The sequence below is a fragment of the Aptenodytes patagonicus genome, chromosome 2 (genome assembly GCF_965638725.1).
Source record: "Aptenodytes patagonicus chromosome 2, bAptPat1.pri.cur, whole genome shotgun sequence".
Lineage (NCBI taxonomy): Eukaryota > Metazoa > Chordata > Aves > Sphenisciformes > Spheniscidae > Aptenodytes > Aptenodytes patagonicus.
This window is the reverse complement of record NC_134950.1, coordinates 95,337,786-95,363,918: the sequence shown is the minus strand read 5'-3', so window position 1 is coordinate 95,363,918 and position 26,133 is coordinate 95,337,786. Positions and strand designations below refer to the sequence as shown.

General features: G+C 39.6%; 1 protein-coding gene across 2 annotated transcripts in view; it reads right to left on the bottom strand.

Annotated features, from left to right (window-relative positions):
- The window catches only part of EXOC2 (exocyst complex component 2), a 136,029-nt gene extending 114,291 nt beyond the window's left edge, over positions 1-21,738 (bottom strand). The window contains exons 1-4 of one of the 2 annotated variants that reach the window (XM_076330457.1): positions 21,637-21,738; positions 6,701-6,876; positions 1,835-2,011; positions 265-391 (exon numbers count right to left, since the gene is read on the bottom strand). In XM_076330457.1, coding sequence (XP_076186572.1) covers positions 265-391; positions 1,835-2,011; positions 6,701-6,818 — 422 coding nt within the window. In that variant the 5' untranslated portion in view covers positions 6,819-6,876; positions 21,637-21,738. The remainder of the gene's footprint in view (positions 1-264; positions 392-1,834; positions 2,012-6,700; positions 6,877-21,636) is intronic. The other variant, XM_076330456.1, reaches the window with a different exon arrangement.
- Positions 21,739-26,133: the final 4,395 nt, after the last annotated feature.

Sequence of the window (26,133 nt, the reverse complement as noted above, 5' to 3'; positions counted from 1 at the left end):
AATCTAAACATCACTGGAGTTCAATATATCAGGCTTTTAGAATATCTACAGTTCTAATTGATGATCCAAAAATGAGGATTATGAAGCAGGATAGAATGTGCACCAACAACTCTTTTGAGTACCAAACAGCATACCAACAGCTAATATATGTATGTATTTTTAAATCTTTCCCTGCCCTGTAAACCGTTAAACTTTTCTGGAATTCACAAAGGCACATATAGAGAAAACCACTAAAAAAGTGGATTAAAGGCATTTGGTACTCACTTGTCTATCTCAATACCAAGTGGATTAGCTGGACGTAGGGACAAGGGGGGAATCCCTTTGTTCCTATCAGTGCGCATGTCATAATAGTTCATTTCATCCACCCAGACAGCAGACTGATCCAAGATACCTAGAGAAAACAAAGCGCAGATCCTTAAAACAACAAGGGCGGTCCAGCACCATCAACTTCTAACATACTGAATTAATTTGAAAAATCCTGATAAATATAAAATGCATGCCTAGGTAATATATTGGAAGATACATGGCAAAACAACCTGGATGCAATTATGCTAAATTATTTTATTATAGCTGCTGAAAAGGTATTCATGGCTGGGCATCAAACATTACCTCTTAGAGAGCGCAGCTTCGTGTACATTAAGACCATTTTCCTGATCACAGAGTATTAGTATTTTTCATTCCTCCAAGTATTTTGGTATCTGTCCAAACCTTGCCATCTACTACTTTCAGAATGAACAATTGTCTGGAGGTCATCTTATTTACATGTTTTAGGGAAAATCCCTTTTCTGTGCCACTCACTAACCAAAAACGAAGTTAACTTTGGCCACATGCCAAGATGGATGACTCAATGGACACAGGACCGACTTGGTTTCTAAAGCCTTAGTACAGACAATGCGTAAAGGTGAGGTGAGGCACAACAGGTTTTGGCCCTCAGCCAAAAATGCAGCCAACCATACTCTTGGCCATGTCCTTCTTTAACATACCCATCAGATGCTCAACACCAGAAATTACCCCATCCACACACTTACCCATTTTTTTTAAATAACAATTCTCCTCTCCCATCACCAAAAGCTTCACCGTGTAGCATTTGCACTTGATTCACCTTTCTATTATTAAGATCTTAGTACAGCTTGGGAAAAATTATGCGTTATTTAACTGTCACTGAACCACAGAGAACAAAAGCCTAAAATAGTTCTCGTGGGAACCGCTATGTTAGAAAAGATAACTATCCAACTTCATTGACGGAGGTGTTCTGAAAGATGCATTTTCAGTCCAGAGGGTATTTAGACTGGATGCTAGATTAAGCAGCGGTGCTAGACTGCTTGGCAACATCATTTTAATGGTTAAGCATCTCATGAGAAATACTTAAGACTCCATCTAGCAGGATGGTTCGAATTACAAATAAGAAATGGCACTGAGGACTCAACTTTCTTTAAAGCATTAACTGTCAGCTCAGGATTTAAGTGTAAAGCTCATCAGCTGGTTTATATTTTGTATTTATCTAGTACACTTAAGAGTAATTACTGGATCTGTAATGAATTTTTTAAAAATTTTAGAAGTTCAGTACTATTCCTTACAGAAAAATAAAGGGCTACCTTTCATTAGTCATTGAGGGTTTTATCAGGATATTGACAGAGGAGGATTAATTTCACGTATACCATGAGGTTTTCTATGTATATATTTGCACATTTTATTGATATACTCTGCTTCTTCTAGACAACTGAAGATTGTCCTGAGGTGGATCCATTTTGAACATACATTTTATTTAAAAAGGCAGTCAGTCATATATTTGTTTAGCAAAGAAAACAGATGTGAATTTGAACAAGAAAAATACCTATTTTTTCAGGTTTAAGCAGTTTGAAGGAAACAGTTGAAGTTCCTTTGCCACCAGACTTCGTAGTAACAATAATGTCTCCCTTGTCATTTTTAGCCTGTCCAACTCGACACACAATTTTACTGGCAGACATCCATTCAGCAGTTAGCAGACAGTTGTGCCCACAGATTGTTAAACCTGGGGAAAAGAAAAAAAGAAATACCCTACTGTGAATAGAAGTATCTTTTGAAATTCTGTGATGCAAATACATTTATGATGCTTCATATATTTTACATTAATATATGACCCTTCTCTAGTCCCTTACAGCCAACTACAGTGAAAGTGTCATCAATATGTTTTTCAGACGTTCCCTAGGTGACTTCAGGTCTTTTGTCCTAGTGCCACTTCATGAGACACACGCAGTGCTGCTTGAAGCTCATTTTAATCTCTTCCACCAGTTATGGGCTACTGCAACTTGTAGTTCATGTTGTACAACAGATCTTCTGTCTGCAAGACACTAGAGAACTGCTGTTCAGTATTGTACTTACATGAAACTCCCGTCAAAAGTGCATGCAAAAAATCTTTGATAAGTTCACTCTGTGTGACTTTGCATAGCAAAAAAATAAAGAAACTCTGCAAAATATTCACAATGAACAATGTTTCTTCAACCTTCTTTGTGTAGCAGTACTTTTGCTGACACAGAAGGGGCTTTTGGTCAAAAAAGTATTAATTGACAAACACTCTGTCCCAATCTCTTCTGTACAAAATCCATGATGCAAGACTGATTCTGCTGAATAAACTGCCCTCGTTGTGTGAAACAGTCATGTAATGTTCATCTATCTCCTTCTCTAAACTTCCTCATAACAGAAGTACAAATGACAACCTATGAAATAAAAGTACAACATATATTTTAGCCATGAAGCGCTCTCATAGGAAAAGACTATGGCGTATTAAAATATGTCAAGCTTTAGTGTTTAAGAACACCTCTTAACACTTTAGAGTCAAGGTACACCTTAATGTAAAGTCCAAGGCTTCCTGGGGCTTCACGTCAGATCAGCCTGACCGACTGATCAATCTGACCGATTCTGGTCAGATCAGGACTCTGGGTGCTGGAACAGATGGATTGTTTTCTCAGATCTAGAACAACAGTTCCCATATTCCTAATCAGAGTTTTGTTGTCCTGAAGAATTGGCAAGATCCTAATTTCTGTAGTATCAATTTGGAGAACTTCATTAGGTTCTTCTTAAATAACACCCTTGCCTAGAAACATTTCCAAAAGGACAAGGCTGTACTAGTGTGTTGGCTGTACTGGAGTATAACTCCCCTGTTGGCTTGGCTTTTGTTTTTAATTTCTAGAAAGCTCTGACCAATTTAAAAAATACTTACAGATAGAAAAAGGTCAGCATATGTGGCTCAGTACCAAAGGTTCACACTTACTTTTTCCTCACAATTTAAGTCTCTGACATTACACAGCAGACAAATTTGGTAGTTTTCATGGTTGTCAGACATAAAAATGCCTTACTCCCTGCCAAAAACTATTTTGAAAATGAAAACCAAAAAATAAAAACCAGAAAGGCACTGAATCTTATTACAACTGAAGGCAATTTTACTTGAGCAAGGATAGTACATTTGTTTCTTAAAAGATGCCTGAATAAAAGGAGGGGAGCAAAATAGCATACGCACACACAAAAAGCCTTAAAATAATAAAAAAAAAAATTGGTTGTTATTTATTTGCAACATCTTAACCAGGCCAGTTTTCATTTTTTAGAGGGGAAGAAAAAGCCACATATTTATGATGCATGGGTTCTGACCTTAGGTTATATTATTACATCTCTTTTGGTTTTATGCTAGCAACTTCTCTGAAGGAAAAAAGACTGTGGTAGGAACTAAGACTAACTGAAAGAATTTGTCTGAACCATTCATAAAGAGGTTTTCACCCTAGAATTTCAAAGGTCTGAATTCATACTTAAATTAAGTAATACTTTAAAATCAGTATCTGAGCTATAGCAATTTAGTAGGGTAAACATTTTTGAACAACTGTTTTAAAGATCCTTGAATCAGTTATTTTCTACTCATTGGAGGTTCCTAAAGCTCTCAAGAGAGTAAGAGCACAAGATCCGATACTTCTGAAATGAGAGGGAAACAGCCTTTGTCTGTATCTTAAAAATGCAAAAGAAAGTAAGTCTCTGTTACCATTTTATATAGCACACTAAATATAGCAATGGCACAAGACAATTTCTAAAACAAATAAAGTCATGTTGGGAGAGACCTTTTGATAATACAGATACAACATTTTTTTCTCCAAAAAGAGAAAACTTCCCTTTAAATAAAACTTCATTTTAATCTGTTGCATTGTACAAAGATCTTTGAGAACATTATACTGGGGTTCTAGCTTTTATGTGCCTTTCAATAAATAGGCACATCTAATTCTCTCATTGAGACTTTCCAATTTTGGTTAAGCTTATATATTGACAATTTTACAATGCCTACAAAATACAGCTGCAAATGTCTTAAAAGACAAACTAAACCTTGAGAGCATAAGTGTTGCAGGTATCTCCTGGATTTGGCTTTCTGTACCGTAAGTTATAGAATTAAAAATAAAAAGTTTATTTGGTTTCAAAGATACAAATAGATTACAAGAAGGGTCTCTTAAATGAAATGAAAAGGCATATTCTTCTATTATGTGATATTCTGTTTATAGAAAAAAAAAAGTTTCTTGCTTTTCATTTTACTCTAATGCATTTCAAATAGCGGATTATAAAACTTTACAAAACCCTCACTCAAACTTGCTTAAATCTCATGCCTACAAAGGCTCACTTTTGCAACTATTTTCATTCAAGTCACAGGAACTATGTACATGCCTAATTTAACCATGAAAAGAAATCTCTACATGTCTGGGGCCTTAGTCACTTACTGGAGAAAGCTGAGAATTGAGCTGAGGAAAAAAATAAGGCAATCCATTATTTATTTTTACCTCAAAGCATGAGATTATTAGCAGCTATGTGTTACAAGTGTTACTCTGAAAAAAATATGAGAAAAAATATTTGCAGTTAATCAGCTGTAATACTGAGGCACAGTTCAGGAGATGTCTTCCTTTCAAGAACCTAGCACTGATCACTTCTGAGAGGATCATACCAATGAACTAATGAGGTTATCGAAGTACATCAACCGCACAAATACACAGAAATATACTCACCTATAACATCATCAGTTATTTGATTATTTCTCAATAAAGATTCATTAGTGTACCGCAACCTTGTCTAGCAGCTCAGGAAAATACTACTTCCCCTTTTGAGAGACAGCAAACTGAAATGAAGGGGAAAACTGTAGTAGCTTATGCTTGGCCATAAAGTTCATTGTGGTGGCCAAGAATGGAATTCGGAGATCTTGGTTTACAGCCATGAAGTGAAATATTGTTTCTAGCAAAGCCAAACAAAATTCCAACGGACTTCAGAGGAGTCATGATTCCACAACAAATTAGATAAATTGCCTCCAACATGAATACTGATGTACACATATGCTTAACTTACAAAAGAAATAAGGGAAATTCCAGTAGTTATAGCTAACTTGGATTTCCAGAAGATTTTACAAAGTCCTTCTCAAAAGGCTTAAGAAAATTAAGCAGCTATATGATCCTCAAGTGGATAAATAGCTTGTTAAAAGATAGAAACAGGGTTACAGTAAATGGTGTATTTCCACTGAGGAAAGTTTCCACAGGGTATGTGCTGGAATCGCTTACGTTCAATATATTCATAAATGACAAGATAAAGAGGTTACAAAGTTTGCTGATGATACAAATTTATTCAGAATGTAAAGACTGTAAAAACTAGAAAAAAAATGCAGAAGAGACCTTATGAGACTGAGTGGATGCACTATAATGTAGATGCTATAAAGCAGCAGCTGAAATGCAATGAACGAAGATATGATGCACACAGGCAAAACCTTAAATTCCCAGATTACAGGCTCAAACTGACTACTAACCCTCAAGCATTAAATCATGGGACTAGAATAGGCAGAAGAACAAGAAACATTAGCTCGGTACTTAGTAGGAGTTATACGGAAAACAGAATCCTACGGAAGAAATACAAAACGAAAGTGAGAGTACAGTATTACGCCATAGTACATTCACATCCTGAACACTGCATGTAACCAAGATGTTGTTCACCCATCATTGGTAGTGAAACCAAGAGAGATTCACTGAAGAGCAACAAGAAGGGTCAAAGATATATGCAGAAAATTTAAATACACTAGGACTTTTCAGCCTGGAGAAGAGGCAACAGAGCAGTGATAATCAAGATCTGTGTGGTCAGGAGAATCACAGAAAACTGCTTGTTCCCTCTTTCAGCGCAAAAGCTATGATGATTCAAATGAAGTTACCACGTTAAAATCAAAACAGCGAAGGAAATGGTTCTTCACATAACATGGAGCTCAATCATTGAACCTGCTTTGTCATTTCTGTTGCAGATACACAAATTTACTTTTACACTAATTCAAGGAATAGCAATGCTCAGTGACTTTCTCAACACATTGAAAACACTTCTGATAGGAAAAGTCTCCATGCTGAAGTTCCCAATGCCGAGGAAAGTAACAAAGGAGCATCTCGTTACATCTGCCCTCTTCTAGTTCCACTCCCATAGGCATTCATTCTTAGCCAGTGTTCAGCACAGGATGTTGACTCAGGCTAAGGGTTCATCTAGCAAAGTATGGTCATTCTGATTAGTTACACATCGGACAGCATCCCTGAATTTATGGATTCAAGCGTGTATTTGTGAAAAGGGCATTCCTCATACCATGCAATGTAGACTTTACCATGCAAAAAAATTATCTCTAATCATATCTTAAATGTGACATTCTACAGTCTCAAAAGAAGTTTTTCTTCCAACTTACCTATGAGGTCTGTAGGCCCAGTCCCCAGATTTTCTCCTCTAATTGTCACTTTTGTCCATGAGATGCCTTCATTGGGAGAGATGCCAGTTACAAGTGGGGGCTGCCGTGCTCGAGACATGATGTCTATTCAGTTACTGAAAACTGAGTTGCTTTTATCTGTGCAGCAAGAAACAATCCTTTAAAAACAATAATTATATTATGTAAAAATTATTAAAAACCTTTTAAGCTGTTCTTCTAAAATGATGGAGAAAAACATGAATGTAAATATGGAACACCACTCTCAAAGTCTTTTTTTGCCACAGTCATAAAACAATAAAGAATACCTACATCTTCTTTGCACTTTTTTTTTTTTAATTAAGTACAGGTCTAGTTGTGAACTATAAAGTATATTCAGAAAAATAGTAGACCCTCAAAATGCTTAATGAAACTATACATACACACACTCCAAATCACTTATGTCAGAATTCAAATGAGCCTGTTCAGTCCTCTATTAGAAAGTTATTATTGTAGTCCTTAGAAAGTTTAGAATTGCTAAGCTAAGTAATAGACTATGATTGCATATTCGGATTACTTCCCCATCAAAAGTAGACTTACTGGCAGAGACAGTCCCATGGGGAGAAGCCCCCAGCACTTATTTGTATAAAGCATCAACATTTACATAAACTGAGAAAATTAAAACATTACTTACAGGCACTACGCTAGCAGAGAACATCAACAAAACAAATAATATCCCAACAGATCAACAAAAACGTACATAAAATTATTGAAGAAGCGTATTGAAGAAGAGTATTCCTTTGCACCTGAAGTTAGGAGTTGACTGAAGCCAGTTTAATTAGCTCTCTAATAGAAACACCAATATGGTACACGTTATGCAGCCTACATTTAGTTTACTATGCAACTGATCACAAATTCTTATGGCTTATTAGCAGTTTCCTTTGTGCAGCTCTACAGCTGTAAGAAGCAGATGAGTATAACCTGAAGCACGTTAGCTCCCACCAACTTCTCCACATTTACAACACTTACTAAACATAGAGCCTGCCCATAGGTACACAGGTCCTACAGAAGTCATAAGACAGGCCAAAAAAGTTTCTTTTAACAACTTCCATGGTAATTTTGCATCATCTATTCCATTTCATGACTCCTGAATTCTTCTACTAAGACACAACAGCTTCCTTAAAATTCCTAGTAAAAAAATTTCATTTGGCATTCTGGAACTTTGGAAAGTTATCTATGATCAGTTTCTTACAGGAATTCATCTGCATTGGAAAGGTAAGAACCAAAAATAACCTATAGGAAGAAATGTTTTTATTTCTAAGAAAATCCAGGAATGATGAAACAGGTCAGTATTCAAAAACCTTAGGTACGCGTATAGAACACTTTAGCGTACACAATTTTAAAATTTCAGGTCGGTAAAAAATATGTGGAATATAAGCCAAGCTTCATAAGGCTTCTCTTACTTATTTTTATTTTGGATCAAGGTATATTTTCTATTTTTATTTGCAAATAGTCAAGTCCATGAAACCCAGAACCTCTGTAAATCATCCCTAACAATAAACTGCAGTAAAGTTGCAGTTTCCTAGCACTCGCAGTTAGGAAATACCAAAATTAAGTAAGCTATCTTTGTTTCAGCCGCTTCTGCATATACAAAATACATTCATCGTACCATCATACACCATGCTTCTACACAACCTCCCCAAATTTTTCAGTGTTACCAGATAGATCTGCCATGAGGATCAAAAAAGCTCCCACTGACCGGTTTCTTTCTTCATGTTCTGAAGTTGGAACGCACATTGAAAATGAAGATGGAAATCGGAAAGGCAGGAATAAGGAAGATGATCTCATGGGGAAAGTAATCAAAGACAGGATCCTGTTCTGGGGGCAGTATATCTATACCACAGATGCATAGCAGGTCACTTACAATAAAACTTTACAGTAACTTTTTTTCTTCTCAGTTTCTGGGTGTCTAACTTCAGAGCCCACAGCCACACCTGAAGTCAGGTACCCCCTGAACATAGGGAATGCTGCACAGGGCTCCGAAATATTCAGGTCCTAAATAACCACCTCAAATCTATAAATACATTTGATCTTAAATGTTTGTTTCTCAGTTTCACGTATTTAAAAAAGGAATGCTATCACACATCTCAAAAGCTATTTTGAAGACAAATTCATTAATATGGAAGAGGCATTTAGATACTCTGAACACCACAGAACTATTAATATTTTTAGAGAACTTTTGAGACTACCTTTGAAGAGTGTGCAGTTAATAAGAGATGCAGATTCCTGTTAACAAGCAAGAACATAGTAAGTTGCAGTATGTGAGCCATGTCCAGTACATGAAGGAAGTCTGGTAAGAGCCTACGATAACACGCACAACACATGTCTGGAACTAAGGTGGTTTGTTTTGGTTTTGTGTTTTTAACTGGCAAACCTCATAATGTTTCTTGACTGGTTGACTTTACAACATTAAAAATTACATTAAGTTTTTAATAAAACATTAATTTCCCAGGTTTTTGCAAACAACAAACTCATGAAAAAGGAATTAAATTAGATAGTATCATACGGATGCTCTTAATAAGTCTGTATGTAAGATACTGGAACCTTTTACATGAACCCATGAGGCTAGAGAAGTGAGTAGTCAACAGATGCAGTCTATAACCTTGTGGGTAGAACAGCACTGAAGGAGAGGAGGACTGTATCAGCAGATTACAAAGAAATCAGCTGACAGTCATCTCCAGCTACAAAGAGAAGGTTGTGCTCTGGCAGGCAGAGTCTCCTCCCTCCTGCTCCCTCATGCCCTACTCCTATTTCTTTCCCAGCACGGTTTTTCCCCTCACACAGGGACGAGACAGTCTCTGCCTCACTTCAAAACTGAGGCCAGGTCCTAGTCTTGCAGCTGAACTACGTCCTGCCCCTATCCTGCCGATTTTCCCTCTGACTTCTTATCCGTAAGTTCAAGGAGGGAGGGAGAGAGGTGTTAATATCCCAATTCTCCTTTCAAATCCTGACAGCTTGGTAATTTCTCTTCCTTACCCTGAGCCTTCTTGTCCAGATATCCCACCTGCACTATTATTGATCCACTTCCTCGCCACAGGTGAAAATGATAGACCCAGTCTTCTGTCAAGATCCCTAGTCCTGGAGTCACAAGGCTCGCCCAGCTCTCCTCTCATCTGCGCTGCATTCAAAGCTACAGTACAACAGCATCGCCTGACAAAACAATGGGCAGCACAATAGAAATAAGCTTCCCAGTTCCCATTGCTAAACCTAATACCACCTGGAGCAATCAGAATCCAAAATTGCAGGGAAAGTCTTGTTTATTCCTATACAATTACCAGACGCATATGCACAGAAGTTCAGACCTTTCAGAATTTGAAGTTTCCTCTGGAGTCCTGTGCAAAGAGGATGTCCGAGAAGAATCAGGTGCCTAAGTTTACCTAGAGCAAGGAGGACAAACTGCATCTATTCCTCATGATCTTATCTACGCAGTCTTTGCAGCTTTTCTCAGAGCCCCAGCAGAGCTTGAAGATATACAACAGCTGTAAAGAAACAGTAGGGTTACGTCCCCACATACACACCTAGTCACCTTCTGCAGGAAGCAGCATGTATCTAGATACCAGTAAGAGAACATAAAACACCTCTTCTACTTTTGAGCAATTTTTTGGTAAAGATTTACATAGAATGATAATCAGTAACACAAATGTAAAAAAGCCATCTTCAGAAACTCAGTGGTAATATGGAGAGAAAGAAATCTTGAGGAAAACAAGTAAAATAGAAGCTACACTGTTATTATTTGGTTGATTTTCTCCCCCCCCCCCCCGCCCAAGGTTATGGTTCCCTTGCATTGCAGCCATTGTTTCTTTCAAAATACCTAGGCACACAGGTAATTGGTTTGAAACAATACCAAAACTCAGAAGTAATATTACAACATATTTTTCTGGATTTCAGAAATTGGCACTAGATCTCCCTTCATGATGAGCTGAATAAATGCAATAAAAATGCTGAGCCTCCTGAGGTCTAATATTTCTTCTAAAGTATTTCCATACTTACTGCAGAATTGCTTTAAAATACCTCACTGGAATGAGAAGACCACAGTAAATCTCAACACATTACAAAAGCACCACAGCACTGAGATGCTTTATTATTATTATTATTTTTAAACAGCAATTGGTTTCATTTATTTCAAAGAGTAAGTGAAGGAACTCTATAGAATCTGTCCTTACTACAAATACCAAACAAATGCTTGGGAGCCTTCAATACATTTATAACATTTCCTCTCCTCCTTCTTATGACAAACATGTCAATAGTTAAAATGACTGAACTGCTTATTGGGAAGCCTAGCCAGTATACTACTGTGGCCCAAAAGCAAGTTTCCAATTTTTTTAAAAATCTTTAAGGCAAAATTGAAAAAATAATTACTTTTTTCATTTCATGAAAAGACACAGTAATATAATTAAGAGCTTTTATTGCAATTCTATATATTGCCCTAAAAAGAAGTTCTATTCCTTACAAATATGTATTATGTATAAAATAATAATAATAATAATAATAATAATAATAATAATAATAATAATAATAATAATAAAGCAGCCTTCTTACTGAAAGACTGGTTCTTATACAGACTAGGGGAGATTGCATAAAGACAGTTTTCGACACAAGACATTTCCTCTGAGGAGCGAGGCTCACTGAAGAAGTGTTAACAAGACTATTTTTTTGCAATGGACAATCATCTTCTACACTAACAGAGGTCTCTTTTCCTCTTTACTCACACTTTTTTTTAAACTTCATTTCCTCACAATATCTCCCCAACAGTTTAACATGGATGACATCTGTTTGACTGCTCTCATGATCTTGCCCATATTATTCTGTCATAATTCTTGTTATGAAAGTGCAAGGAGTTAGAAAGCCTCTGCAAAGACCACCTACTACAAAGCCATCTTGAAAAATGCCTTTCATAAACATCATCTTTGTCCATACATGAGCTTCTCAAATAAACTGTCCTCTCACGAAGGTTTGGTTAAAAAAAAAAAAAATCCAGACAATTCTGAGCATTACAAACTTGCTAAAGAGGGGACATCTTTACTCTTTATCCTAAGAAAAGCCACTTTAAAAACAAATAATGAAGAAATGAAATACGGCCCAACATAAGGGAAAATACAAGTCTAGTTGCTTTTTTGGCTTTTGTAAACCTTCAGTCAGTTTAAAATGAGAATTCTTAAATAGATTTCCTCATTCAACTTTCAATGGCGAGCAGAGAAGAAACACAAAGTAAAATGCCAATAGCTACCATATCTGTTCTGTAAAGCAGAGTACTGCTTACCACTCTGGAAGAAGTACCAGAACATGAAATAAGCGAACAACAGAAGTTCAGGATTTAAGGATATTAAATTGGCTGGTAAATTCAAATCCCAAAGGAAAACTACAAACATCGTGAAGGCATGGAACTTCGGAAGACAAGTAACAATCAGGTGCCACCTTACAAATTTCACCAGTGGAAAAAATAGCAATGTTTTAAAAAGGAGTTTCTGACTTCTAAAAAAAGATAGCAAGTTGGTTCCAGTCACTTAAAATTCAGTTAAAGTTTTCAGTGGTACTTTGTCACAGACACTGAACTTAAAAGACTCTCTTGGAGGAAGACAGGCTCAAGGTCAATGCAAGTGCCATGGTCATCTAGCAAAGGGAATCTAAGCTGTCAAGAAGGGAGGAAAGAAAAAGCCTATTTGTCATTGCTGAGAAAGTTGAAGCTACAAGCAAGCATGCAAGTCTTCAGGTATCAAATGTTTATTTGTTCTCACTCATATATATGTGACAATACAATTCTAAAAATTTTGAGGCAGGAACAGCAGGAATAACCAAAGCATCATCCATGTTCAAATCACAGTATGCCTCAGATGTGGTTGTTTACTTTTTAAAAAACAAACCAACCTGAGACCGGTAGGTGAGGTACTCTTATCACACTAACATCACAGCATCAAATGCTTTCCAAATGAACAGATTTATGAAATGCCATTTTTTAAACAAGCAATAAATACTCAGATTCCAGAACCTAGGTGATGGCCTTTTCACCTTAAACTACACAAACTTGTGATTCTACTAAATAAATCTAATAATTTGTTTTCACTAGAAAACCCAAAGAGTCCCCTGAGTACAACACACTACGACGGAGTCAGTGAAGGGACAGAGCAAATGACCCCAAGAAGGACGACAAAGTAAAAAGCTTCCTACATGTTTGTACTGAAAACCATTACAAAATGATGAAAAACACTATTGCAACCTTTTCTGTGCTTTATCTTCCCAACAATATAAATTCAGTCAGACAATCTACATAAACCAGTATTTAAAAGCATCCAAAAAGCAGCACTGTGAAAATAACTGACATTTATTAACCCCTCTGGAGATCTTCAGTGCCCTAGAATTTCCACAGCCTTCAACACTGCATTAATAATACAAAGTCCATTCCTGCAAGCCTGCCAGAAAAGACTGGGAAGTGAATAAGCTAAACAATGCTGAAATTCCAAGTGATATTAAGAATCTATGCATGTTTATTTAAATAATAAAAGAAGACTTGTCAATTTAAACAAGAAGCGCTCACGAATCTTACATTTAGGGGGGGGAAAACCTCTTCAAAACACCACTAAGCTACTTATAATGAAAAGATGAACAAACATATAAAAGGGGGTAATTTCACCGTCACACAGAAAAAAACAAAGCCTCATTTGTCTTGCCCTGTCATATCCGGCATGTTGATTCAAGCCAATATTAACACTGACAAACATGTTAACCTACAGGACAATGTTACATGCCAAAATCAGTTTCAATTTGGGAAGATGTGCAAGTTTTGCGATGGAGAGAGCAAATGACAAAGAAGAAAAAGATTTGGAGTATTAAATGACATAATACGATACCCTTCTCTTTTAAAAAGGGCTCCTGAATATTCCAATCATTTACGAAGGGTTTACTAGAGATTTTAGTTTTAGGGTAGCCAAGGAATAAGAGCAGCAGTGAAAGCAGTTTTGCTTTCACAATAGCCACACTTGGGTATTTCATCAGTATCTCAGAGGTCCTGCTTTCTTCAACCCAGCAAGGTACATCTTCATGGCTATATATCTCGACAGAGTGAAAGCAAAATAATCACAGCACTCAGCGATGCCATTAACATTTCTGAGTCACAAGGGATTAAAAAGGCTGGACCCGAGGCAGATGCCGCGAGAGCCCTCGGCAGAGGAGTTCAGCGCCCGTTGCAGCCTGGGCTGCAGCTGCGAGGGATTGACACCACTAACGGTGGAACCCAGCTCAGGAGAAACTCCGGGCACAGTTCCGGCATCCGAAATAAATTAAAGTAAACAGTGTTGCTCTCTCTCATCCACCCTGTTAGCAGCCTCTCGGTTGAGCTGGAGACCACACACCCAGACCACACAGCACCAGCTGAACTCACTCGCACGCAACATCTAGAAGCTGTCACTCTGCTGAGGTATGAGGAGGAAAAAGGGGGGCAGGAGTGCGAGAGTGTGTGTGAGTGTGTGAGTGTGTGTGTGTGTTTAGAAAAGCTGCTTGCTCTCTCCTATCGTTACAGCTGGTTATGTTTTCTGTGGTTGGGAAGGAGGAAAAGAAGGGAGGGATAAAAAAAGACCTATAAACCTCACTAAGAAAACATACTGGTCTTGGCCTTTTGTAGTAATGATTTGCACTCCTCCTGTACTAGTTTAGTAGCTGATGAAGGGCTAACAAAGCACCCATTTAACATCAATTAACCTTCTATCTATCACACGTCAAAAAAACCCCTAGACTAGTATAAATCCATTTCCTTGTACATATTAAATGACAGCATCTTATCAGTTATGATGTACAGCATATCTATATACTGATGTATTTTTACATCAGGAATTTTGATACATTATTTGTTTGGGGAGGGGAGAGATTCCCCACAAAGGATAAACAACTGCAAGAATGCCATTAGGACATCAAAATGCTGAATTTTTCCACAAACATTCCATTGTAAAATGAAGCTTTGTTCATTAGTATCTTACACCATAAACAACCTGAAGGAAATTAATGAGCCTACATATAACACCGAGTTTGTGACCCATCAGCAAGAAATAAAAATAGCAAACCTCTAAAAATAGATTAAAAAGAACATTAATCTATAATACAGATGAACAGAGACTTTTAAAATGGGAAGCGGGGGGGGAGGGGGAATTCTTTGTTTCTTTTAGTTCAGAAAATCATTTCATCTGCCAATTATATCACCTGTTCAAACAGAAAAAGCTGAATAAAACACTTGAAGAATTTTAAAATCTATTTTGGTCAGTCTACTTTTAAAAAAAAAGTTTCCCTTCCCTCTACTCCGCTACCTCGAACACACATATCTCCTCCACCAAACTCATCAGCATACAAATCTAATTTAATCCACATACACAGCCTGAACAGCCCAGAACCACAGTCACATTTTCACCTCAGCTCAAAATCTATTTACTTAAGTGACAATGACAACCTCCAAATGCCACTATTAAACAAAACCATCGATACTACCATAATCCAAATGTCAATATTAGCTCTATACACTTCGATTAGGACATTTTTGCTGGGGAAAACCTTAAGAAAAAATTCCTAAAAATATTTCGCCTTATCAATTGCATTTTCAAAAACATTAGCTTTAAACTTCCATAACTTCACACTGAAAATAAATTATTCCCCCAGTTTATTCATTAGGTCTACATGCTGGTTTATACCAGTTCTTGAATGAACACTTTTGGTAGTATATTCAATGGTACAGCACCTATTCATCATCAAGACTCAAGTCAAACCAATTTAAGTTTTCTGAACGTCTGTTCTGGTCATACTGAATTGGCTAGAAAAGGGTGATAGAGTAAAAGAAAATGTAACTCAAGAAAGTCTGAACACAGATGTTTCTCCCCAAAATTTCCGCTATTTTCATTACAAATTGCATTACAACTCCCCAGAAATTAAGTCATCCGCTTGGTTAAAAGCTTCTGTATTTATTATGTGCCACATCACTATAATCTAGCAACGTTGTGAAGAAAAGCCTTAAACATCTATATATAAATATATATATAGAAAAAAGTCAACTCAGCTTTACACAAAACCGTATCACAGATGGCCATAAATCTCCCATTAATTTCTAAATTCTCACAAAGCACATGCTTTCCTACATCTGCTTCTACCTCCAACATCCAGTAAAAGTTTGCTTCATCTAGAAGTCATTCCCTACTGTCCTCCAGTTAAACCATTCATCCCTCTTTTGTTCTAAAGTTATTCATAATTTTCTGTGCATTATTTTAGTTATTAGGAAAATGGTAAAGAATCTTAATACCATCATCATCCCTCTACCTTATGTTATTCACAGGCAGAAATTCGAAAACAACACTTCAAGCATAAAAAACTTTCAAATATGTTTATGCAAATGCATTCAGAAAGATCCAGAAGTTCAGAAAAATAAACTAAATAAATCCCAATGGGATGGGATTTTTTTTTCTCGGGAAAAGAAACAAGACACCACAGATTTTTTCTAAGCCCTGTAACTATACACAATATTCTTTATAAAAACACCACATAACCACTGTAATTACACAGTTCACATGGTTGAAGTTTTAACTTGGGTGCTTGTAGGTAGGACTGCAACACTAAATTTAATATTTGCCATGTGACTTTTTTTGGCAGTTCCTTTTGTTTCAAAAATATGTAAAAGATGAGACATGCACTTGTGTTACTGAGATTCCTGTATTTTTCATGTTCTCTCCCAAACACCTCTTTCCGGCCCCTGCTTGGGGAAGTACTCAAGCCATACTCTGTAGCATCTTTCTCTGTTCACGTGGTCAAACACACGCTCAAGTATTTCACTGTCTGAGAGCCTCCGTGCACAGGTATTTTTCTGACACATTTCAGCTTGCTTCTGCCTTACATATACTCTCAGTCCTCACTTCCACTCATCCACCTAAAATCCCATCTCCTGTATGGAGCTATCATGCTTTCAGAGTTAGCGAAGTTGTCTTGTGAGAAACAGAAGCTCCTCTGCCTTCTATGCTGATGAAAAGGAAACATGAGAAAAACCCATCAGCCATATACATAGCTCCTTAACTTTTTGCCAAAAATCTAGTTTCAGTTTTCCAGCAAGAAGCAAGGTACACATGTTAAAACTACAGTGAGATTCGAAGTGTCACAAGACTCAGAATTCTTCAATAGAAAATTTAGTCATTGATTTTTTAATTGAGACATTTTAGGATTACCTCAAAAAATCAGTTTAGTTTGTCCTCAATACTAAAGTAGGCATTTAAAAAGGAACTTTTGCTCAGCAGAGCCCTAAATCTTTAACTACTACAGGCTTTTTGATGAACTTCCAAATACAGGGTACATTGCTTTTGGGTTATCCACGCAGTGAAAGAAAAAATACAAGTCTAAACATACCTAAAAATCACTGATTTATATTGTAACCTGATCCACAGACACTTTTACACAACCAAAGTCCCCACTGGCTTCTGCACAATATAGCCTAAGGTCTGCCTCTGAGAATTGAACTGAAAATCTGGGAATCTGTGGTTCCCTTAAGGTCAAGAGAAAATCAGACCCATTAAGGGCTTGGTGTCTCAGAAATTTTGTTTTCCTTAAAAACAAAACAAACAAAATTAGAAAGGAAACACAGGCTTTCACACCCATTACTGAGTGCAATCACAGTATTTTCTACTGAAAATGCTGAATGTACTATACTGTCTGCAGATTAATTAACAACTTCCATTGTCAAAAGAAGGCTACACAGACCAATTTCCTCTTGAAGAAAAAGCACTAAATACTTCCAAAATAATACAAAAAGTACAATTACAAACAATTTCTCCACAGGAGGGAGGGGAGGTGTTTGACTTAGTGTTGTTTGAAACACTGAATACTTAGCTTACCTTTCCCTATGCAAAGCGTGTATCATACCAATCACACAATTAGTCCTTATTTTCAGGCATTTCTCTCATTACTCAGTTTCTAGGAAAATTGCTTCAGGTTCCTTTTTTTTTTCCCCACAAGAGATCACAAAAATGAGTTCTTCCCTCCTGCCCCTTCCCTCCTCCTCTAACTTTTGACATTGGAAGAAGAATCCAACTGCTTTTGAACTGAAATACTGACAGGATTCTAGAAAATAATTTTCAGGTTAGGGTACAAAAATTTTATTTCAAATTAATACTTTGCAATCTGTAAACAGACCTTTGCTTTCATGTTCACCGCAAAAGATGAAACATCAATCTGACGTGACTGCGCTGTGCATGTGCTGTCTGATCATCCCTCATCCTACAAGCACCTTTACAAACAAGATTTCCCCCATTACCAAGCACCGTATTTCTCCCCTGGGAAAAGTAATTTAAAAGACAATGTTGCACAGCACAGATTTACAGAATGTAGGTGGTCCAAGCCAGAAGGTCAAAGTTAAGCTGAAGAGCTAACATCTGACTTCTGCTAAAAGATATTAATTTAGCTGTTTTCGGATTTTGAGCCTTCAGCGTACTTTTAAGTACAGCAGCGGATTCCACTCTTACTGAAAAACTCACATAAAAAATAAACTCACTGTAAAATGCAGAGTGTTCCGAGTATTATTTTCTAGTCCTTCATTGTAAAATGAAGTACTACTTACTGACTTCTCCTACAGAAAAATTTTCTGTGCCTATTTGCATAACTAAGTAGTGATGTACAGCCATTCAAAATACATGCCGGTAGCGTCTGTCTGTGCTTCACAGGCTGTTTTGTCCTGGAGTACAAAGCTGTAACTGTAGATTATTTCATGGATACTTTCAGTAGCTGTCAGAATCCATGTTTTTAAGAACACCTTTTATATTCAACCTTCTGTCACCATCCTATTGAGATATTACTTTTCTTTTTTATTTTTTTAAGTGAAATAGAAAAGCAGAAAAGCACAGAATAAATAGAATTAAAATAACTCAAAACTGATGTTTAGTTTCAAGTACAGTGCTTAAGACTTACTGGATTTACAGCTAAACATATCAGTACGTTGAAAGAAATTTATTAAGTACGGTTTAACATAACATATCTAAAAGTTTTCATCACCAGAAGAAGTCAGCAGCCTCTGCCTTTCTAGTCAACCCACTTATTTTACTTTAGTCCAGCTTCACTGTGAGGAGTAGCATAATAAAGAACGGACTGTTATCAGTGGATACAGTTTCTTTCTAATAGGACCTCAGGAAAACAATTAGTGGATTATGTATTTTAACATCTTTACTGTCTGTTTTTGCCTCAAATGCTCTCAAGAGCTAGCAAAAAAACCCTGCTCATATTCACAAGAAATCCTACAACTCAAAAAAAAAAATCTCTGAATACTACAGATTCAAAAATACTTAGTGAACAGTACCTTTTGTACTGAAGATGAAATAGTTTCTCCACACAAAAATACCCACTGCTCAAAGGGCAAGGTGTTAAATATTTTACTTTAAAAGCCTGATTTCTTATTAAAGTTCATAACTTAAAACTTTAAAGGGTTTTTTAGAATTCATTTGAAATGTCCATTAACTTAGACTGCTATTCAGCAGTAATATCTGATAAAGCTATTACAGCATTAAAAGAACCCAACTATTTAGCCTGTAAAAATATTGTAATTTATTGAACAAAGTCCATGAAAACACAAGACTTTACATTTTGTTTAAAAAAAAAAAAAAAGCACAAGTTTGATTGGTAACATGCTTTTAATTAAAGTTTCACCTCTGACACATACTAAAAAAAAAAGTTGTATTTTCCATACAGAAAAACCCCTTACCATTACAATGTAAATTAATGGTATTTTCACTGAGATAAGTCATACCGCTATAATGAAAATCATTGCATCCTGGTTTAAATGATGTTTAAGACAACAGAAATCCCATCTAAGTAAAAACATTGTTGTCTGAGGGTGAGCATAAATCGCAAAAACTGTAAACTAAGCTATCCACGGGAAAGAAATCAGCAGCAGGACATGCCTTTTGCTGCTTCTTGCTGGGTCAGTGCAAGCTGTGATAGACACTACAGAAATAGGGAACCAAGCATTATAGAGCTTTTCTTCTTCAGGTGAGCAAAAGGTAAAGCAAGAAAACAGACCTGTTTTCCTAAGCCACAAGTTTGTTTATTTGCAGTTTACATTAAAAAAACCCCAAACAAACACAAGTCCTTTAACTGTTTTGACAACTTTATCAAAAGCAAAAACAAAGCAAAGTTTACAGTAATGAAAGGCATACAAATCACTAAAGGAGAAAAGAGACTGTTTAATTATTTTAAGTGTGATCAGAAAGCCTGGGAAGTTGAAGTGAGATTACAATTTTAAACTAAACTTTAAAGAATGAATACTTATAGTTTAGATTTAATCTGATGTTCTGTCAGAGCTAAAACGGCTTAATACTTCACTGGCTTTCAATTCAAAGCTTTCGAGTGCATGGCTAGAAGCTGTGAATCCACAACGAGTGGGCAAAGTGCAGGAAATAGAAAAAGCAGGGGGGTGGGAGGACAACACGCGGGGAGAGAGAAGGAAAAGCTGACAGTGTAGAAGGAACGCTATTTTGAAAACCAGTAAAACTGGACAGAATGGGGAACTCCCTTTTGGAAATAGCATCATCCCTATTTTTGGACTTCTACTCCCCTTGATAAGAGATCCTTTTTGGGTTCCTAACTGAGATATTGAAGAGGCAAGGAGGAAAGACGTTTGGTCACCCAGCTCACGGGCCCTTCTGGACTGCAACGTAGTCCAAGTGAGGGGGAAATTTAGAACTGGGCAGAAAGTAAGAAAAAAAAAAATTTAGTCACAAAGGAAGTGTAACACTTCCAGTCAGATATCAGTGAAAGCAATCATCTCTCAACCAGTATGTGTTATTTTGATTTGTTCCACGTTCCTTATTCTGGTACTTTCTTATTGTACTTGCCTAAGTACACACTCATTTTGGGAAGTTACTTCTGAAACTTTACGGTACCACTGAATACAAAGTTTAAAACCAATCAGACCTGCAAGTAACCAGCTCTTCAGAGGTCAGACCTCGCCTCACCCCTGCTTATTTCCTCTACTCCCCACCCAGCACACACACACGCAAGCGCGTCATTGAGCTGAACGAGTTAAGACGGTTCTAGACCAGCCTCGTTCCATCGTATAACCAAGCGGGCCCGGGAGCTCTCGACAGATCGCTGTCAGCCATGAGAAACAAAGGCGAAAGCCGCTGAATTGCTGCCCTGCCCGCCGGCTTTCAGGGCCAGCCCCTCCAGCGCCGAGAAGGGCTCCCTCACAAGCGCACCCACGGCCGGGACACCGCGCCCCCCGGCCCGAGCGCAACCTCTCACAGCCACCGTCGCCCAGCAAACAGCCACCCGCCAGCAGGACACCGTGTGCCCCCCCGGGGGGCCCACAGGCGACGGGGAACCCCCCCGCCCTGCCGGCGGTGCCCCGTCTCTTGTCAGGGGGCTGGGGGAGGAGGGAAAGCGAGCTCCTGCGGGCGGGAAGTCGACGCCCCTTTCCCTCGCCAGGCGGCTCGGCGGGGCCCGGCGCCCAGCCGCCGCCCTCCCCCGGCCTCGGGGAGACGAGCGTGGGCGGGCGGCGACCGTCCCGGCGGTGGCAGGCCGGTACCGGCGCACCCCCGCGGCGGGGCGGGGCCAGCAGGTGCCTCCAGGGAGGCTGAGGAGGGGCCGCGAAACGACGCCCCCCCGCGCCCCGACGGCCGTTAACGACAGTTCCGCCCCCGCTCCCCCCACCCCCCGCCGGGCAGGGGCGGGGCCCGGGACGCGACGCCCGACCCCGCCCGGCGGGCGAGAGCCTCGACCCCCCCCGGGGAGCGGGGGAGGAAGACGGGGGGAGGCCGAGGGGAGGCGGACGGCCTCCGCCCCGGGGAGGGGGGAAGGAGCCGGAGCTGCCCCGCTGCGAGCCGGCTCCGCAGAGCCCGGCGGAGGAAGAGCGGGGCGGGAGGCCAGAGACTGTCACTCACCGGCCGCTGCCGCGGAGTTCGTATCCGGCACCTGGGGCAGCTCCGCTCCCAGCAGCGCCTCCGCGTCCGGCGGGCACAGGCACCCCCAGCCGCTGCCCGAGAAAATCGATGGAGCGCGGAGTGATCGAGGGAGAGGGGAGGGAGCCGCTCCCGGGCGCCGCCGTGCCCCCGAGCCCCGCCCCCTTAAAGGCACCGCCCTGCGCGCGCGCTCGCTCCCGCTCCCTCTCCCTCTCCCTCTCCCTCTCCCTCCCACTCCCACTCTCCCTCCCTCCCTCCCTCCCTCTCTCTCTCTCTCTCTCACTCACTCTCTGCCGCCGCCTCCCCTTGAGCGGGCGGCGGTGAAGGTGTCGAGAGCAGCGGGAGCTGGTCCCCTCCTGGAAGAGGAGCAAGGGAAAAATAAAATCGTAGTAACAATGGTGACAACAACAAGGACAACGACAACAGCAACAATAATAATAAATGATAATAGAACCATCCCCGCGCGCTGCGTCAAGGTCCCTGCGGGGCAGAAACTCATCCAGCGGCAGCGGCGGTGTGGGGACCCCCGTGCTGTGGTGTGAGGGGAGGCCGCGGGGTGCTTGCCGCGGTGGGTGGAAGGAGGAAGGGTGACGGAGAAAGGCCCAGGCGCGGGCAGTGCTGTCAGCGCCGAGTAATGCAAATCAGCCCTCCTTTTCCAACGAAAAAGTAAAAATGTTTCTCACCAAACCTGCTGTCTGCCTGGGGGGCCTCTGAACACAGGCTCTTCTTCCTTTTGGAAAGGGTCAGGAGACCTCGCTTCTTCCCTTTGGGCTGTGATTGTTCGAAATTCAGTTGCGAAAGCCAAGTTCAGACAAAATCTTAATGGGAAGGAGAGGAAAAGCAATGAGAGAAAAAACACGGAAGGAAGAATCCGTTGCTCAGTTTCGCCAAACCAGACCTAAAACAGGACATTAGTGGGAAAACAAATTACCTTTCATAAAACCTCAAAGAACTTAAGCACCGTAAAAAGCATTATGGCCAAGAAACATTATTTTCCTCACTTTTTTCCAGAGGTTAAAGCCGTCCAAGTTAAATTAGTAGGCTGTAATATCTTGTCACGTGAATAAACAGCACTTTTCTGACTCTTCCCTCTTGGGTCTGTAAAACGCTACACAGCATCTCTCTGGGGAAAAATGAGAGCGTCCGGTACCTATCTTTAATTATCTCCAAAGTTGTTACTAGTGACTCTGCAGTTTTCTGCTAATATCCAACGCAGAAAGAGACCTCTTCAGTCCTCCGAGAAAAGTAAAGTTGGCATCACGTTAAAAAAAAAAAAAAGTGAACTATTTGCCACCCATTTCAAAATTATGTTTTTCCTCCATGACAGCTTGTTTGCGTTTTCTCATTAAAAGCCTGTCATCGGATGTGCCAAATAAATCCACTGCTTTGAAAGGTTTGGTTGATACAGAAGGCCCCACCTAGCACACTGCATACCTGGGTCCCAGCCCTGCCCGATGCCCTCTGGGAGTGGATACCTGTGCCCAAAAAGCCCGTTGACTTTAGTGGGGGGTCCATAAAGGGAGCTGCCTACCCAGAAGATTTTGTAATAAACAACCATGAATTTAGATTTAGTTCAAGTGACACACTTCAGTGCCAGACTGAAGTTTTGTTGCGGCGTTGGCTGCATCTTCACTTCTGTTATAAATGCAAATACCCTGAAGAGGTGAATCATTGAGAAGAGGGAGCCTGAACTTGAGAAGAGGCAACTCAGCATTGTCAGCTGCTGTTTCTAAACAGCTGCTCAACAGTGGTTTTTTATCCAGATCTTGGTCCTGGGGAACCTGTCAGAACAGCACAACGGGGCTAAACTCTGCAACAGAGACAGAAGTCTTATAAATGGTGTATGTATGTTCATCGCAGGCATCCACATAGGCAAATCCTCCTGTTGCCAAAAGCAGCACCCAGGACTCTTACGATCTGCAGGGGTGCTGGATAATATTGTCGATGAAGAAGTTCCTGCGTGCTGCACTTCATTGAATCTACTGTGGGTGGTTTTCCCAGCTGATGTGTGGTGACCATGTGGTAACCATCACCTACCCCTTCAGTGACTCCAGAACAAAGCTGACGGTGACTGACTGTAGATTTGACCCACTGGAGAAAAGAAACACTGCCCCACACATCTCTTTAGAACAAAAGGAGGTAAACTAGTGCTGTTAATATATATCTCTCTATCTCATATATATAGCTTATAATGTGTATATATAATATATAGTATATATTTGCTGTCATATATAATGCTACTAATATAAATATATTACTCCATGAAACTCCAGATGCTGTTAAAGAGATTAATCTATGCTGTTAAAACTGAGGAAAGAAATGACAAGTTGTAATATAATGACCTGGTAAATGGTAAGTATTATACCTCATAGAGGTCACAAGAGTAATTGCTCATTCATGCCTTTTTCTAATCCATTTATGCAGATTTGACAGTGATCTGTAAACATTACATTTCTCTATAAAGTTGGGTAAACAGCTTTGAAAGCCAAGAGAGATTATTATGATCATCTTGTCTAACCTGAGTATTGAAGGCTGTAGAATTTCCTCCAGCCATTCCCACACCAAGATCTTTCTGTAGTTGTTTCTTAGAAAGATATCTTCATTCTATTTTAAAGAGTTGAAGAAATGACAAATCCATCACTGCACTTCTGAAGACTTCTCAGTGGTTACCATAACATGTACCATGCTACCCTAACGTGTGAAAAATAACTGATAGAAATATAAATGTTGTTTCAGAAGGTAAATTCATCTAGCAGCAGCATCTGTCCATTGCAAGCCTGCTTCTTGTTAACAGAAGTATCTTCCTTCTGAAGATGTTTGTAAAATACAGCAGATTTACTCCTTCACCTTCTCTTGATAAACTGTATGGATTAACTTTGATTCTGCACTGTATAACTGCCTTTCCAGGACTGTTCCCTTTTCTGAATGCCTTCAAGCTTACACCTATCGCTTTACTTTTTTGACATGTGGACATCCAAACCAGACCTCTCCCTACTTCTGTTTGAATTTGTGAGGTGAGTATTACAACCAGGGAAATCTAAGGAACAGAAAAAAGCTAAGAAGCATAAGGTTGAAAATGACCTTAAGAAATCACCCTTTCTAGTCCTTTCCCTTGCCCCAAGACAGGATCAACTACTCCTTTGTTATAACGTAACTGTTTTTTCAAAGTTGTTCTTAAAGACTTCCCAGTATGGTGCTTTTGCCATCTCCTCAGGCAATCTTTCCAGTGTTTTCCTACCCTTATCACTAAAGGTCTTTTTTCTAATGTATACTCTGAACGTATCCACTACTGCAATTTCAGTCCGTTAGTGAAAGGTCTGTCTTTGCTGGGCCCAGACAATGGACTGTTTGCTTCCTCCCTATAGCAGTCTCCTACATATTTGTGCTGGTTGTGGCTGGGGTAGAGTTAATTTTCTTCATAGTAGCTAGGATGGGGCTATGTTTTGGATTTGTGCTGGAAATACTGTTGATAACACAGGGATGTTTTAGTCACTACTGAGCAGTGCTTGCACAGAGTCAAGGCCTCTTCTGCTTCTCACACCACCCCACCAGCCAGTAGGCTGGGGGTGCACTAGAAGTTGGGAGGGGACACGGCCAGGACAGCTGACCCCAACTGACCACAGGGATATTCCATACCATGTGACGTCATGCTCAGCCTATAAAGCTGGGGGAAGAAGAAGGAAGGGGGGGACGTTTGGAGTGATGGCATTTGTCTTCCCAAGTAACCGTTACGTGTGATGGAGCCCTGCTTTCCTGGAGATGGCTGAACACCTAGCTGCTGATGGGAAACAGTGAATGAATTCCATGTTTTGCTTTGCTTGCATGCGCGGCTTTTGCTTTACCTATTAAACTGTGTTTATCTCAACCCATGAGTTTTCTCACTTTTATTCTTCCGATTCTCTCCCCCACCCCACCGTGGGGGAGTGAGTGAGCGGCTGTGTGGTGCTTAGTTGCTGGCTGGGGTTAAACCACAACAATACTTAAAGTCTCTGTCCCCTGTATGTTCTTTTCCTCATTAATCCAAACAGTCCCAGTAGTATCCTGATATTTAATGTTTTCTGGACTGGTCATCAAGCTTGATCTCTGCTGTACTCTTCTCCAGTCGCTCAGTGTCATTCTGGAAGTGCAGTGCCCCAAGCCAGGCATGCTCCAGGTGAAAAACATTTTAAAAAAAGGAAGAACTAAAATTGAAGTCGTACCATGGGTTAGCAGAGCAAAATAATTGCTTTGCCTATTTTGCAGGCTGTCTTCCTGTTCCTACCCTCCTTGTATGGCATTTACCTTTTTACAAAAGCATAACAGCGGTGACTCATGTTTAGCCTGTGATTCACTCTGCTTTTTTCCTATGCAACTGTAATCCTGTTTGCTTTTCCCCTTCCTGTATCTAGGGAACTGATGATGCTATGTCTAACAGACTACACTTGCACCTATTGAATACTATCTTTTGTGTTTTTCTTAAAAAAAAAATCTCCAGTTTGA